Below are 16,811 nucleotides of genomic sequence, written 5' to 3'. Positions count from 1 at the left end.
TTCTTGTGTCATCAGCAAAATCTAGCGATGGATATGAAAACATTTGACTCTCTTTCCAATAAATATGTTTCAACAAAATGTTCAAATGTAGTCCCTGTAAACATTAACAAGGGGAATTACATCACAGGGACTTTACTAAGACAATATCTACAGGAAAATGACAGCAAGATGCAATATTCAAACAGCTTGGCTGAAGTATACAATCATATCCACACATATTCTGACTGTATACTTTAACATCATACTCACTCATGATCTGACCACATACCTTAACATCATACTCACTCATGACCTGACCATATACCTTAACATCATACCCACTCATGATCTGACCATATACCTTATCATCATACCCACTCATGATCTGACCATATACCTTATCATCATACCAACTCATGATCTGACCATATACCTTATCATCATACCCACTCATGATCTGACCATATACCTTATCATCATACCCACTCATTATCTGACCATATACCTTATCATCATACCCACTCATGATCTGACCATATACCTTATCATCATACCAACTCATGATCTGACCATATACCTTATCATCATACCCACTCATGATCTGACCATATACCTTATCATCATACCCACTCATTATCTGACCATATACCTTATCATCATACCCACTCATGATCTGACCATATACCTTATCATCATACCCACTCATGATCTGACCATATACCTTATCATCATACCAACTCATGATCTGACCATATACCTTATCATCATACCCACTCATGATCTGACCATATACCTTATCATCATACCAACTCATGATCTGACCATATACCTTATCATCATACCCACTCATGATCTGACCATATACCTTATCATCATACCCACTCATTATCTGACCATATACCTTATCATCATACCCACTCATGATCTGACCATATACCTTAACATCATACCCACTCATGATCTGACCATATACCTTAACATCATACCCACTCATGATCTGACCATATACCTTATCATCATACCCACTCATGATCTGACCATATACCTTAACATCATACCCACTCATTATCTGACCATATATATTATACCTTAACATCATATCCACACATATTCTCACTGCATACCTTAAAGTCATACTCACCCATGGCCTGACCATATACCTTAACGTCATACTCACCCATGACATGACCATATACCTTATCATCATACCCACCCATGGCCTGACCACATATCTTAACATCATACCCACAATCTTGTCTCAAGCCAGTAACTGAGCATATTATCCATCCTTGTTCACGCATCTGAAATCATACCTGAACACCATATGCCCATTCCACGTGTTGCTCCTCTCTGAACACTCCATAGGACATATCATCCTCTATGTCTTCAGTAGCAACAGTTGATCCATTCACCACCCACTGTACACGATATGCTGCATCACCCCTCAGAAGGCGCTTGAAGTTGCACTTGAATATGGCAGTGTCATTCATATCAGATACTGTTAGCTCTGGAGATTCTTCTAGGGATGGCAGTTCTGGAATGTTAACCATGAAAGAAGGTTAAGAATTCAACATGAAATACAAACATGTAGTAAAATATACTTTATATTTCTTACCAAAATGTCTGCTCACCTGTGACAATATCCAAAACATCAAGCACAAATGTTGGAGCTTGATAAATTTCAAATCCACCAAAAGTGATATTTCCATAGCACCCATCAGCAACATCAATAGGACCCCCAATCTTCAGGGCACTCTTTCTTTCTCCAGGAACTGTACGTCTGTAGAATGTTCTGGCCTTGTAAGACTTGTTATCAACATTCACATCAATACCAGTAACTGCTGAAAAGCTGAATTGATATGTGTAGAAGACTTGGAGTTGTGGGCGTGGCACCAACACCACCCATTGTTTGTCTGGTGTGCTGACTGTAAAGTAAACAGCTCGGCGCTGGTAATACACTGCCACACCAGTGGAATCAGGCTTGTCTCCCCCTGTTGTCAACACATACATGTTCTCACAAAACGATTTGTACTGAACATCAAACTTGATGGTGAAGCCAATAGAACATTCTCCAGGGGCAGATAAAATTGAATATTTGGTTGAGTTATAGTCAGGGAATGAAACAGTTGCCTCATTCAATTCCACAGCCATTCCACCAACATGTCCATTAACCAGTAATGGTGTACCCGTTGTAGCAAACCCAGCCAGTGACTCAAACTTGTACCTCACTACAGTAACACTCTCACCTGAAAAACAAAGAGAAATACATGCAAATGTTATTCACGTTTGCAACAAATTAACATTTTATGTTTTCTATTATTTAAGTTCGAGCAAACAGTTAAGCATTCCTTACTGGTTAGTTCAGTCCAGCTAGTGGTGTTGATAGTAGACTGGCAGTATCGTCTGGGGTCATCTTGGAACACATCACCACACTCATAACACACTCCATTGATGTTGCATATATCTGTCTGCAAAATGAAACACATGTACTGCGTGAATTTCTACACCTACACCCTTATGTCAAATAATGAATAAATGTCCCCCTAAATTTATAGACAGACAATATTGCTGGCTTTTGCTGAAAGTTGTAGACAGTCATTTTTGTGTAAGCTATCTTCACTAAATTTGTGCAACTTTCTGTTTGATGTAGAAGTAGAAATTAACATGTCAATTATTATAAACTGTCAACTACTCACCCTAGACACACAGCTATCACCATTGTAACTTTCACAGTTGGAGTTGATCGCAACATAAGTGACAGGCTCACTGAAAAGCTTCCCATCATTGCTAATGGTGATCCTAGCACTGGATGTCTTGTTGAGAGTACACATTACAAGTTCGTTGCTGACATACACTGCTGGCACTGTGTAAGTACTGTTGCCATCCATTGAACAGTTCAGCTGGAAGATGATATCAACATCAATGACAATACATAAACACTGCACTGATCAGAACACTGCAGTCCTTGTCTACACATAAAACTATACAAAATGCATCAGTTGATATCAGCCAACTAGTTTTGTTTTTCAAATATTCCTACCTGTATTTCCTCAATTGTGCAAATAAGAGTGTCAACATCAGCAAAATTTTCTCCAACAAGTGTGATGCTGGTGCAGCTTGTGGAAGTTTGGGAGTCACAAATGTTTCCTTGTATTTCATCAACAGATGGAGGCTGAGTAGCATTGATGGAGCAGTCATCACCAAGCCAGTCATCATAGCACTGGCACTCACCTGCATAGAGAAATCGATAATTATTTTTGATGCATAAAAGATCATAGAATTTATGAGAATTTTAAATCCTTAAGAAACTTCCTCTCCATCTTCAACGTACCTTGTGTACAGTTGCCATTGCCACTGCAGCTGTTGATACAGATGATGCCCTCCACCTCTGGTATGGGCACCAACTGGTTTCCAACTTCTACCATCAGTTCTACCCTGGTTGTGATTTCTGTTTGACACTGAGCAATGAAGTTACTAAGAGCTGTCACCTGCCACTGAGTGTCTCCTGTGATCTGAATTGTTTGGAAAAGAGCTCACATTAACACCACACTTCTACCACATACTCTCACTGAAAATGGTTGGCAGACATGATTATTTTGAAAGGCATTATTTTTTTAGTGCTGAAATGATGAAATGCAAAAGTGGTTTTCAGATGTATACTCCAAGAATTATCCACAGTTCATAATAAATATTTCGAATTTTGACAAGTGGCATTGCCACTAACAGGGGTTCATCCTTGCACATGTGAAACAAAATAATGTCAAGATCAACTGTTCTTAACATATTTCATAGTCCCCATGACAGTCTAGATCTGTCTGGCATGATCACCTCTGGAATCAATCAGATTACAAATAACTGTCTTGGGAGTATTCACCCACTATTCCTGCAGAACCTGTGGCAGATGATGTGTGCTCTGTTGTTATCCCACATCATTACGCTTCTGTCACCAAACGTGCCCACTTCCTTTATGCAGTTCTGAACATAACATTTCCCCCTTTTGTCTGTAAACATGACACACGAGTACATTGTGTGTGAAGCCCGTTTCTTGTATGTTCCACTATGACATTGCCGGAATATTGCTAAAACTAAACTCACTCACTCACAAAACATAACATCTTCTTGGAAACAAACCACTGAACCAAACGTGACTCCATTGCTATAGGGTTCCTACTCTTTGTCCTAGACAGCCTCCACAATCCTGGTACTGCCATAGGGGTGGCCATGGTGAGTCTATCAGGCATATCATGAACCCATACAAATGGTGCTTGGCAATACATTGAAAACCCCGGCTATAACACCCAAGTTGGCAGTGTCCAGATGATTTGGTGTTGAGCTCCTGTCCATGGTGGAATGTTTTCACTTGCTGTTTAATTGTGATGACAGACAAAGGACAACCTATAATTTCCATGGCACAACAATTTATGACCACTTTCATTCAATATGTTGATGTGTCTGACTGCCACAATCTCTTGTGGTTACATGTTTGTAGTTTAGTATTTGTCAGTATTGTTTTAACATACTTTTTTTTCGCTGCACAAACTATTTTCAGACCATGTGCAATACTGCAGTATACACACTGGACCTAACAATCTGCCTAGCGGTAACAGAATCTATAAACTACTACATGTTGGTTTGTGTGTTTCTAGAATATATGGGTGATGACTAGCTCCATCTTGTCCACAGGGAAGATCCTGATGGGAGTCATGATTGATCTAAGATTGTGTCACGTCTCACAGTGCCAACTGCTTCCCTTCAGTGACTTGCAACAACTATGTTATGCTAAATGTAGGTAACCAGTTACTTCAGTTGCTTTTGTTCAATGATTCAGATATCGATTGATAATTGTGTACTGTGATATAATGGTGTTCAGTAGCTTTCCTTAGCTACAAGATCAGTATTTTGTTTCCCAAATACTTGCTTTAGTCAATGTTGCATAAATACACATTTAACTGTAGAGGCATATCTTCTGTAAAATTGAACACATTTTCAAAGTAACTTTCTGAGACATTTAGTGATGAAAGCAAACAATTTTGAACAATTGAAGGTGTTGCAATGGAGACATTTCCCAAGGTTGCCCAAGCATTGCCCTGGGAAGCAGTTAGTGTGCACAGAGGTGTACTGCATGTTGAAGAATCTCACCTGTATATCCTCCATGCAAAATTCCACTGTCTCGTTGAAATCAATGACAATGAAGGGGATATTCTGGCAGAGTGCAGCTACCCTAGATGCCAGGATGTGTGTGGAACAGATCTCATATGCTTCAGTCTGTGTTATATTAGTGGCTGTTGGCCATGGAAGGTCCTACAAAAACAAACATTCCGTTTATAAATACAGCCATGCAGATATGAAGCCAGCTGGGCCCTGTCAAAACAATTCCCTACTGGATTACTGGATATTCATAAAGTTGTAAAGGAATGTACAAAAATCTCAATACTTTTTTTACAAATGAGGAAGAAGTGATGTTTTTAAGCTGTTATTCTGAATCGTTGAAACTTCAGGTTCACTCACACTAGGACAATCGGCCAGAAAAAAAATGTTTCCAAAATTCGAATCGAATTCAGGTGAGAATTTCAAAATAGACAATATTTCAAGCTTTGTAAGAATACCACTCCCAAATGCTATCTGATGTTTCTGTGACAGGTGGCCATGTTTTCATGCAAACTCTTCAGTGTTCTGATGAAGTCAAGGCTCATTTGAAGAGCATTCAGGACATTGTCACTGTATTTGAGGTGCATTTGAGGTACATTCCAACTATATGCCAACTTCAATCGAAATTTTCCGATACATTTGAAGGATAATGCAGCTGAAGTGTTCCAAATACTTAGAATGCAGTAAAAATATTTAGAATGGAGTTAGAATGCAGTAAGAATACTTAGAATGCACATCAACTCCAGTTTGATGGAATGTCAACTCACCTGGCATGAAATGCATGTGCTGCCTGCAGGCACAAGGGGTCATCTCAAAGATATGTTAGACCTTTTCTTGTCTGTTGAATATGTCTCATCTATTGATTAACATCTTTCTTTCATAAAGTTTATGTTAAGATATGTGAAAGAGTATGCTACCCATAGAAAAGTTTAAATCAGCCATCATATTAAATGTCTCAAAATATATAGGTGAGCATGACCACCCAAAGATCAACAGGACTGGATATTATTTGTAATTTGTTATGACATGCAGTTTGCTTTCTCAGTTTTATTCCCCTTAAGGATTATGGTATCTCAGCTGATATTATTATCCCCCAGTCTGAACCCAGCTCCAACAGCCATGATGGTTTTGCCTTAGAGATGACCCCTTACATCTGTTTCTCTGTTTAGTGATAGTGATACTCCATGGTAGCTAAATCCTTAATCATTTAAATATTACAGTTATTAATTTTACATCAGTTATTGTACATAATTAAGCTAAGTATAATTTGAAAATGTCCTTTCCAATATAATGGCATTGCATACAAATTTGCATTAAGCCATGGTCTGTTTGCAAATAAGCTGCTTTGGAAATAAGTTCTAGACACATATTAGATGATCCTGCGCACTAAACGCATTTGTGACAAGAGAGGCGGTACAACGAATTGGACCAGTACACTTGGCTGCTACAGGTAGCTTGACAATTATGCACGTGCAATACATGCTAACCTTGACATGAAATCAACACTGCATATTCCTTCGAATGATAAGACTGCAATTCCAGGCATAAAATACTGATATTCCGTGCTAACCTTTAGTTAAGACGAAGACAAATAGATGATTGGGGCATTGACAAGTATTTTAGATATTCAACAATTCTGTTAAAAAAAACCCAGGAAAATGTCATTTGCTTCGTGAAATGGATCGGTGGTCCTAAACATATTTGCTCCGTATATTGTGTTGATTCAATTCGTTGGGATTGTACCTGTTCTAAAATCAAGTGTGCTATAACAATTCATGCGTGAAACGCACGGGCAAAATGAACTTCTCTATATTTATCAGACAACCTGTCTCCCTCTTGTTTCAAGAGGATCGTTCTGTTGGGCGTTCCCAAGTATGCAAATTGGGGTCATTTGTCAGGTCGTGGATCATCTTATATGTGTTTACCAGTAGGACTGCATTGCTCATTTATGCACTAAACTTTCATGAGTAAAGTCTTTATCTACTTTTCTTACCTTACTCCCACTGAGGCTGTAGTTAGGCCGAACTACACTTTCACACATTATCTACATAAACTGTAGATATAAATGTGAAAAAAACCAAAACATTTCTTTTCCTATTTCAGAAAGCTCAGAATGACAGTCTTGTTGACACTTAATTCTAAGCCTACATAAAAACACACCTAAAACTAATGTTTCATCTTTTTAAACCATCTCTTCTTGCCAAACAAATCTAATCCATAGACTTAAAATTTATGCCTTAGCCTAATGAATGTCAAGCTATAACACAAATTAAAGTTAAATGACAACATCAGTGTGTGAACAGATCATACCGTCTGTTCATAATCCAGGTCAAACTCAAAAGTGATGTTAACAGCTCCCTTCTGGATACACTTGAGGGGGACTTGTGACTGACGGATGAAGAAGTCTGTCACATCCTCACCTGCACAATACAGGGGCAACATACTCAAAATATATTTTCCGGAATATCTGAAACATTTTAGTTCATAGAGGACATAAGAGTAGTGTAAACACATATGGGGAAGAAATGTTTCCTTTCAGCAGAACAGCACGAGTAGTTCACAATGATAGGCACATTATATATTGTTATATCCTATATATATAACCTTAAAACCTTTCACATACACACACAGTTACATTTCCCCAATGTTGAAAGGATGATAAGGACAGACTGTTATGTTTTTCCATTGCTGACTTCTTATTGTTACATGCAAAACTTGTGGATGGAACACCTTCGCCAATAAACTAATTGTTCAAATCATACATACTGTATAATTTGAGCCTTCTTGCATCATGTTAAGTAACTTATGACCTGACTGAGTTGGATGAAGTACTGACCTCTACTCATCTTCTTACTCTTCTTGGTGTGCACTCCACATGTGAACACGTCCCTGCCTGAATCACACACTGGACTTTGACCCTCCACACAGTCACAGTACTCTGGCAGCGGAGCGCCATCATCACCAGCCTCAGCACAGTAGCCATCGTACAGAGAGTCCGTACTGGCAAGACGAGCAATAGGTTTAGTGTTAGTGCACACAAAACAATATCACACAATACACCCTCCTCACAATCAACGTAACAGCTGAGATTAAACTTTGTGTATGTGAAGCCAATCAGTATCCCAGATGTGGTTGCATCTGATAAAATCGTTATGGTATTATCGAATTATTGACAATGAAAACAATTGTCTGACTGAACAAATCTGATTCTTACCAGCAAAACTACACTAATACATCCATCAGTACAATATACAGAATCGACAAGTTTGGACATCTTCTGAGGATAGTTAACATCTACATTCCCATCAAAGTCTTTTCCATTAATCCAGAATTTTAACATGTACGCCATAGTTGGTGTGTAATTGTTCTAGCAATAACTGCAAGAATATTTCACAGGCATTATTCTGGAAATTTACTGACCGAGTTTCAAAAATAAATTAAAGTACATCTAGATATAAGTAGTTCATTTCCAAACTGCTGTAATATCTGCATCCACTTAGTATGTGGAGAATGAAACACTCCTCATCAGGTTTGGTAGCAAATGTAAAATCTGCCTTTGCCCCTTGGGTTTTTTCCGACTCCAATTCTTTATGTTTGCTACTAAAACGGAGGAGTGTTTTATCCGACTTATGTACCGTCATGAATGTAAAACACAAATGCGTATTATTTTCCATTAATGCAAATGTTTTGTGTGCATGTACTGAGCAAAACAACATTGATGGAACAGCCCGCAAATGATGTAACACCCGGTGTCAACTTTAATGCAAGTGACAGCCAACGCCTTGCTTTGCACATATAATGCACATGCTCTGCACCACTAAGCATGTCCTGCACATGGACTGTACCCATCTTGGGAGGAACACCTGCTTCACACTGACAATCTCATTCTTCACAGCAGCCCTTCATAGCTTAGTGGATAAAACCACCAAACTAGAGAGCAGAAGGTTGCAGCTTCGAAACCAGTCATCACCACTATATATTGCAAATCTGCAATAATGTGATATCTTATGAACAGCAAAAGCAAGGCGAAGTTGTCTGAATCATAAATAATTCAAAATCTCTTATCAGGTAAAAAACAACCATTTCAAAACCTACATTATGAAATGGTTGAAATTTAACATGACTGAAACATGAAATTCAAAACCTGGGTTTGGTACAAGGTCACAGCAGAGGTCTACCCGATTCTGGAAGGAACCTACTTTACTGCAGAGAAAATCAGAGATAGATTTATGAGTGACTTCCAGTGGCTAAGACATAATTCTCATGACTTATGAACCTGCATATAGCCTGCCAAACACGACATAAACAGTATTTTGCTGATCAAGTGGGTTGAGGCCACAGTCAGTTGTTACTGGGACAGTTTGCCATTAACCAAATCTAGTTGGCAACGACATGATTTCTTTAAGCAATGACAGAACCAAACAGAAGTTACTAAATCCATATGCCAAGAGATTGCACTTTTGAGCCAACAGTGATCTCATACATAAAGCTCCAGTGCACTGTTACAGTAGAATGAGAGATTGTCCAATACAGATGATATCTGGTTATACCAAAGGCAAACCTCTGTACTGACTATGACTCAGCTATCCCAGAGCAGTACAATGCCACTAACTTTGGAAAGGCCACCATGGTAATCAGACTCTAGTCTCCTTCATGAGTCCAGAATGAGGATCAGAGACCTTGCTATACAATATATCCTGTTTTGATATAGGGAGGAGTCTTGGTCTTCTCTTAGTCAAAGGGATTCCACCAGGAGAACTGAGCCAGGAGAACCAAGTCTGTGTCAACTTTCTATAAAGATTCAGCAGTCAGTATTCTTATTCTGCCAAAACGAAACAAAGTTAAGGCTACAGGTGTATCATCAGGTAACTACCCAGTCCTATTCCACTTGAAGAGCTTGTGGATCTTGCACTGGGATTCCAGATGAGGTATGCACCACACCAACATTATCCAGTCCATCAAGTGAAGAGACGATGGTATAGCCATCATGCCAGATTAGATGTTGAATTAAGATGTCAAGTTCCAGTATGGATGACATGACTACACTTAGACCAGAACTGATGTTTGGTTCTGTAATCCATGCAAAATGCACTGAATACCCTGAATAAAAGTGCAAGCAATTGGTAAAGGTGTCCAGCGACTGAGAATGGGGATTCTTCCCAGGGCCATGATGAATTAGAACATGCATATTTTCATCCTGGGCTGGAGGTCGAGGTTGATCATCTAGTTCCTAGTATTGAAGTAAGAGCAAGGTTTGTGTACTGACTGAATCTAGAACAGGTTTGAAAGATGCTTCTTGTAGAGTACTTTCAAGAAGATTGGAGAATAGAAACACATCAGTAATCTGTTTCCACCAGACTGTATGTCTCACTTCTCAAATAGTGTATGACTGGTATACAATACTGATGCAATCTTGAGACCTACCAGATGAAACTTTCTGGAAAAAATGGTTTCAAGAAAATATTGACATATTTTTTGTCACAGATGCATTAAATTATGAAATGCTGTCCACATGTCCACAAAAAGAGGATCCTTGATGGCTATTCAATGATAATAAATCAGTTTACCTTGTTTTAATTTAGCCACACTGAGCAGAAATTCTGCTTCATATGCTTAAAGAAACAAATCTGTAAGAAGTGGAGCACATTAGGTGCTCAATGGGATGCCTGCTTCTGACAAGTAATCTCTGGTTTCTTTGTTTGCAATTATCTACACAAGATTTCTGCCTCTAAATATAATCCATGATGATTCAGGTTAGAATTGATCCTCAATAGCCAATAATTAACAGGATCGGGTGGTCAGACTCGTTGGCTTGGTTGACACATAATCATGTTCCATTTACATAGATTGAGGCTCATGCTGTTGATCACTGGATTGTTTGGTCCAGACTTCAAGTATTTACAGATCGTCACCGTGTAGCTGGAATAATGCAAAGTGCAGCATAAAACTAAATTCACTCACTCACTTGCAGGGTGTAAATAAGGAATGTCCAGTGATTAATAATATGAGCACTCATAACTGCAAGTTATTGTTTCTTTCAACAATATACACCACCTAATATAGTAGAAGAAATGCAAAACCTTTTTTTACTGCTGGAATATATCTTAAATGAAGATCATCGCAAGATTTTAGGCCTGATATAATTTTCTTTCCTTGACAAAATATTTACGGAATTCAGCAGTTTTGCCTCAAGTATTTAATCAACCAACCTTCTCCAACTGAGGGCAAAACGTTTTGGTTGTCTAACATTTTCTGTGAAGATCTCTCCAGTGCTCATCTTCAGATCATTGTCCTTGTTGCCATCAAAGGTACCACACAGACCTGGAATCATGGAATATTAAACACCATGACACAACGAAATGTCTTCATGCCTCATCATTATGACTGTAATCCATTGCCACCAAACAGCATAATGTAAGATATATCCCACCTTCCATGTTATTGTATATCCCACCTTCCATGTTATTGTCTATCCCACCTTCCATGTTATTGTCTATCCCACCTTCCATGTTATTGTATATCCCACCTTCCATGTTATTGTATATCCCACCTTCCATGTTATTGTCTATCCCACCTTCCATGTTATTGTATATCCCACCTTCCATGTTATTGTATATCCCACCTTCCATGTTATTGTATATCCCACCTTCCATGTTATTGTATATCCCACCTTCCATGTTATTGTAGTCATCAGCAGAAGCATGCAGCCACACATTTAGAAACTCTGAAGTTTTCCTCACTCCATTTTTGATCTGCACACAGGTTCCAGTTGGAAAGCAGACCTTAATGAGAGGTAAAACATGTATCCTTTAGTTCACACTTAGTATGAATTTACAAAACAACAAGACATGAGCAAATAACAGCACAGAGCCTGGTGACATGATCTTACAGAACACAGGACACAACCATAAAGTACCTTAATGTTTCTGTGTGTCAGTAAATTAAGCTTGAAATAATGTCCTTTATGCCTGATTAAATTCTCAAACCAAATAACAATCACAATTCATCAATGGATGTTATTGTATGGTTCTGATCCTAAAGATTTATCTCACCTTATAAGCACGTCCTCCAGAATATTTGACTATCTTCATGCCTGGTGTCAGAGTGCCTTGGACATAGCTGCGGACTATCATAGGAGTCTTCTTGGATCCTTTCCTTCTACACCGGTCAAACACAAACACGTCATTCAATGCTCTCACAGCAACTCCACAGTTACACGAGGCTGACATGCCCCTGCCACAACGCTGATACATCGTGCGGACCTAAACACACAAAGACAGATTTAACATTAACCACCAACAAAATAGATAGATAACACATTTGAAAGTTACATGTAACTTGTTCTCAGACGCAGCCTTCAATTGTAGGTGTGAGGTATGTCCTTGTGTACTAATCAACTTTCTTACCTCATAGTCTCTTTTCTTGTTGATGTACAGGATGAATTCTCCCTCAAAAAACACATTGAATTTCCTAGAAACATAACATGCACAATATTTAGGATGAAAAAGTCTACATGCAATGTGGATTGTCTTACAATTAAGAAAATTCCCATAGTATTTAATGTATGATGTGAGGACAAATAGTCAACTTCATTCAGGTACAGTAAAGATCAGAAGCAGGAAATGAACTTGGATATATCAAGCAATAGTCATGTTTATAATTCTAGGAGCAATGCATGTATTTCAGCAACTACTGAATTTTATTTCAATCACTGAAAACTAAACTTTCAGATTTTCAACAGAAGTCTTTTTTATTGTAAACTGTACACTACCACTGACAGACTTATATTTAGTTCCATAAATAACTAAAGGTATCCTATTTATATCTACAAAATAATAGATAACATAAACATGAAATAAAGCATGAACAATTCTTAATTCTAAGTGTAGGCAATCTTGACTCAAGAATTTTCGTAAGAGCCTGGGAGACAGACGTAATCAGTGTCAGCTTAGAGCTCTTCCACACAAAGTAGTAGTTAAGACTCCAACACCCATCAACTGGAGACAAATGACTGGGTTGGTGGGAGTACTTCTGATGCAGTGGGAGTAATAATCTTAAAACCATGTGCTTCCATAAGTACTGGATGTCCAAGTGGAATCCTGACTCCATAGTTACAGATGACCAGCTAGAGGGTTGAGGCTGGGTGCAGGCAGGAACCCTGCTATCATACACAGGAGAGATGTTTTGGGTTTTTTTCAAGTCGTCACACACAGAATAACTGAAGGCTGAGTGTGCTACTGTTGGGATGACTAGTTGTGTTCAGTTTAAGTTTAGCATTTGTGTACTTGCACAACACACAGAATTTAGGGCAGTGATGTACTGGAGGCAGAGGATTTGTCAGAATTATTGACATATCCTTCTGTAAAAGTCACAATGGGGCCAGACAAGTTAAATGGATATGCTTTAGAGATTTCTATCCAAAAACACATGAAAGGACTTTTCGGGAGAAAATAAATTATTATCAAACTATACTCACTTTCCATCAATGGAAGTTATGTGAGGATCATTGATAGATTTGCAAACAGCCTTCCTATCCTTATCCTTCACTGTCAGCTGAAATAGTAGTGTGTGAATAATGAGGCATGTCTGGTATTAAAGACTCACATAACATCTGACCAAATACAAGCAACAGTTATCAGAAAACAAACAATGGCATACCGTTAAGCACATTATGTTGTTTATGTAGTCTAGCCATGCATACCTTGATTTGATCAAGAGTGTTGTTTGTGATGCCCATATCTCCAGCCCTAACAGCTACATGAACGTTGAGCTTTCTATGTTGGTCCCCATCCCTGAACGGAGAGTCCACTTTAGCTTTGACCAGGATTATTACACCTGTTTGCCAGTTACTGTTGGTGATTCTCTTGCCACAAGGTACACCAAATTCCTCCTGGTCGAAGCCTATTACAGCCTGCACCAAGGGCTCATCCTGACAAGTCAACTCCTTGGCCACTGCAATACTTGTTGTCACAGTGATGTAGCAGTCATCCCACACTGAGAAATTGTGACAGAAGAAACCTGGAGGGAAGTTTAATGTGACCTTGAGCATCTCTGCTTCACCACCTTCTTCCACTATTATCTCTGTCTGTTGAACCTGCCATGCACCAGAACAACATCAGCATTATTATGAAGCAAACAGATAAACAACTTACTAACTGAAATTCCCAAACAGCAAGACTCAAGACAAGGCTCCTACCTTCACTTCAGCTTTGAGGGCCTCACTGTATCGGAGTGGGGACATGGTGTTATCACAGTTAAGTCGGTAGCAGCCTGACACAGCACACTGCAGCTGTAACACACAACACCTGACTTTCAGCACTCTACACATGGCAAACCAATCATTTTAGTTGTGGATTGGTGGAGTATTGTTTCTCAGAAGATTGATGATAGACTGATCAGTGCTTCTTTTGGATTCTTTTGAAGAACTCATTGCTCTCACTGACTTCACATACTTGTCTTGAAAATAAGATGAGTTGTGAGAGAGAGTATAAGGCTAAAATATGACAGTTTCCCAGAAGATTGATGATAGACTGATCAGTGCTTCTTTTGGATTCTTTTGAAGAACTCATTGCTCTCACTGATTTCACACACTTGTCTTGAAAACAAGATGAGTTGTGGGAGAGAGTTTAAGGCTAACAAAGCCAAAGAGACACAGGTTATTTTAAATGCCTACATAAAGATGGAAGCACTTGCACACAGAGAAAGAACAGTTTTGTGAGAAGAAGGGACTGCACTGTTCATTTTCACCACTATTCATGACAGATTTAATGGTCATTTGATAAACTTCCAGAACAAAAGGGGCATGTGCAGTGCTAACTGTTGTTTGAGGGGACATTTAATGTTAATCAGATACACTGATCAGAAGAACTCACTGTATCTCCAACTGTGAAGTTATTCAGCTGAACTGAATCCACACTTGAGATGCCTTCATCAAATGGTCCAGAGTCGATGACTGTGTCATTGCCTGCAAGCCAGGTAACACTGTACCGCACTCCCTCAGCCATGTCAAATTTACACACTGCTTGGAAGTATGGGCTAATGCCAATGGTCTTGGTCTCCAAACGAGGCTGTCTAATGGATGGATAATCTGCAAAATACAACAATTAAATACAGCTTAGGGTATGTGAACAATTCCAAGTTAATCTACAGATGTTTCTGAAAGAAGGTGCTTCAGTATGAGAGCTGGAACGTACCTTGTTTGGATGACCACTGTGTCTGGTGGAGAGCTGGCTGACACACAAGGGAGGAGTTGGCTGGGTTTACACTGTCCACTGTGTAGCAGGTGTTATTGATGAAACAGGAGTTGGGCTGCAGTAACACACAACTTATCAATGGCCACAGTGCCAAGAAAAATACTTTTAATAGTTCACCCAGAAATTTACAAAAGATATCTTTTCTTTTTTGTGTATATTTCCAAATAAAACATCAGCAATTTAGAAATGAAACATACTGAATCACCTGCAACAAAACCTGTCCTTCACTGTTCCTTGTAACACATTCACTGTTGAGTATGAGGATTCTGAAGGTCTCACTGAAGATTATACCGTTGTTACTTATGGCTACAGTGTAGCTATGCAAGGCTGGGAGAGTGCACATGATGGTGTGATAGTTGACATATGTTGCTGCATATGCACGTTGCTCTCCAGACTCAGTCAGACCCATTGCTGTCACCTGGAAAATCACCACACACAATAGATACTGTTACACAACACCACACACAATAGATACTGTTACACAACACCACACACAATAGATACTGTTACACAGCACCACACACAATAGATACTGTTACACAACACCACACACAATAGATACTGTTACACAACACCACACACAATAGATAGTGTTACACAGCACCACACACAATAGATACTGTTACACAACACCACACACAATAGATACTGTTACACAACATCATACACAATAGATACTGTTACACAACATCATACACAACTGATACTGCTTCACAACATCCCACAGTACACTTAACATAACCATTGCTGATACAAAGACGCTCCAAATGATCATATCATATACTTTGTATTTTACTGAGGATATTTGATTTGTGTAACAGGAATAATCAGAGAAGTACAGCTTGACATCTTTGACAGGCAGTATAGCCAATATGACATGACACACTGCAAGAGAGGAGATCCATATTTACCTGGACACTTTTGAAGTAGCACATAAGGCTGCGAGATCTGAGGAAGTTTTGTCCATAGAAAAAGACCTGGTATTCACATCGACCTTGTGCCAAGTCACATAGTCCATTGTCTTGCACAGCAGACAAAACAGGTGGCATTCTGAGGGAGACGGAGCAGTCAGGACCTCCATAGGTTGGCTGACACTTACACACACCTTCAAAATACACATGGAGAAAAAGTAAAAATTAATTTGTATGCAATAACATCCTCACTTTATTGGTGAAACTTGAGCATGAACTTTCCAGAACATATCTAAATTGACAACAGGAACGTGTGCATACTTTATAGCTCCACTAGAAACAAAACAGGATAAGTTCCATCTGCAAAGAGTATGTTTGCAAGAAGTACAAAACTAGTAGATATCAGTGGATATCAGCAGGTATATGTATATAGCAAGTGTATATCTGTTGTACATCAACAGTCTAGGTATATGGCAAGTGTATGTTGGAGTCAATATCAGGAGGTTCAGATATACTGTAT

At 38.9% G+C, this 16,811-nt stretch overlaps 1 protein-coding gene across 1 annotated transcript in view; it reads right to left on the bottom strand.

Moving 5' to 3' along the window:
- The window catches only part of LOC137266456 (uncharacterized), a 303,788-nt gene that overhangs the window by 152,012 nt on the left and 134,965 nt on the right, over positions 1-16,811 (bottom strand). Inside the window, exons 76-95 of the mRNA XM_067801954.1 lie at positions 16,292-16,485; positions 15,586-15,798; positions 15,321-15,435; positions 15,000-15,214; positions 14,324-14,416; positions 13,829-14,221; positions 13,604-13,680; positions 12,534-12,597; positions 12,180-12,389; positions 11,798-11,909; positions 11,337-11,448; positions 7,964-8,127; positions 7,438-7,547; positions 5,119-5,280; positions 3,311-3,491; positions 3,020-3,210; positions 2,676-2,879; positions 2,333-2,447; positions 1,611-2,225; positions 1,293-1,513 (exon numbers count right to left, since the gene is read on the bottom strand). Of these exons, the coding sequence (XP_067658055.1) occupies positions 1,293-1,513; positions 1,611-2,225; positions 2,333-2,447; positions 2,676-2,879; positions 3,020-3,210; positions 3,311-3,491; positions 5,119-5,280; positions 7,438-7,547; positions 7,964-8,127; positions 11,337-11,448; positions 11,798-11,909; positions 12,180-12,389; positions 12,534-12,597; positions 13,604-13,680; positions 13,829-14,221; positions 14,324-14,416; positions 15,000-15,214; positions 15,321-15,435; positions 15,586-15,798; positions 16,292-16,485 (3,761 nt within the window). The remainder of the gene's footprint in view (positions 1-1,292; positions 1,514-1,610; positions 2,226-2,332; positions 2,448-2,675; positions 2,880-3,019; positions 3,211-3,310; positions 3,492-5,118; positions 5,281-7,437; positions 7,548-7,963; positions 8,128-11,336; positions 11,449-11,797; positions 11,910-12,179; positions 12,390-12,533; positions 12,598-13,603; positions 13,681-13,828; positions 14,222-14,323; positions 14,417-14,999; positions 15,215-15,320; positions 15,436-15,585; positions 15,799-16,291; positions 16,486-16,811) is intronic.

The sequence above is a fragment of the Haliotis asinina genome, chromosome 15 (assembly GCF_037392515.1).
Source record: "Haliotis asinina isolate JCU_RB_2024 chromosome 15, JCU_Hal_asi_v2, whole genome shotgun sequence".
NCBI classification, from domain to species: Eukaryota; Metazoa; Mollusca; class Gastropoda; order Lepetellida; family Haliotidae; genus Haliotis; species Haliotis asinina.
This window is presented reverse-complemented; position numbering and strand designations above follow the sequence as displayed.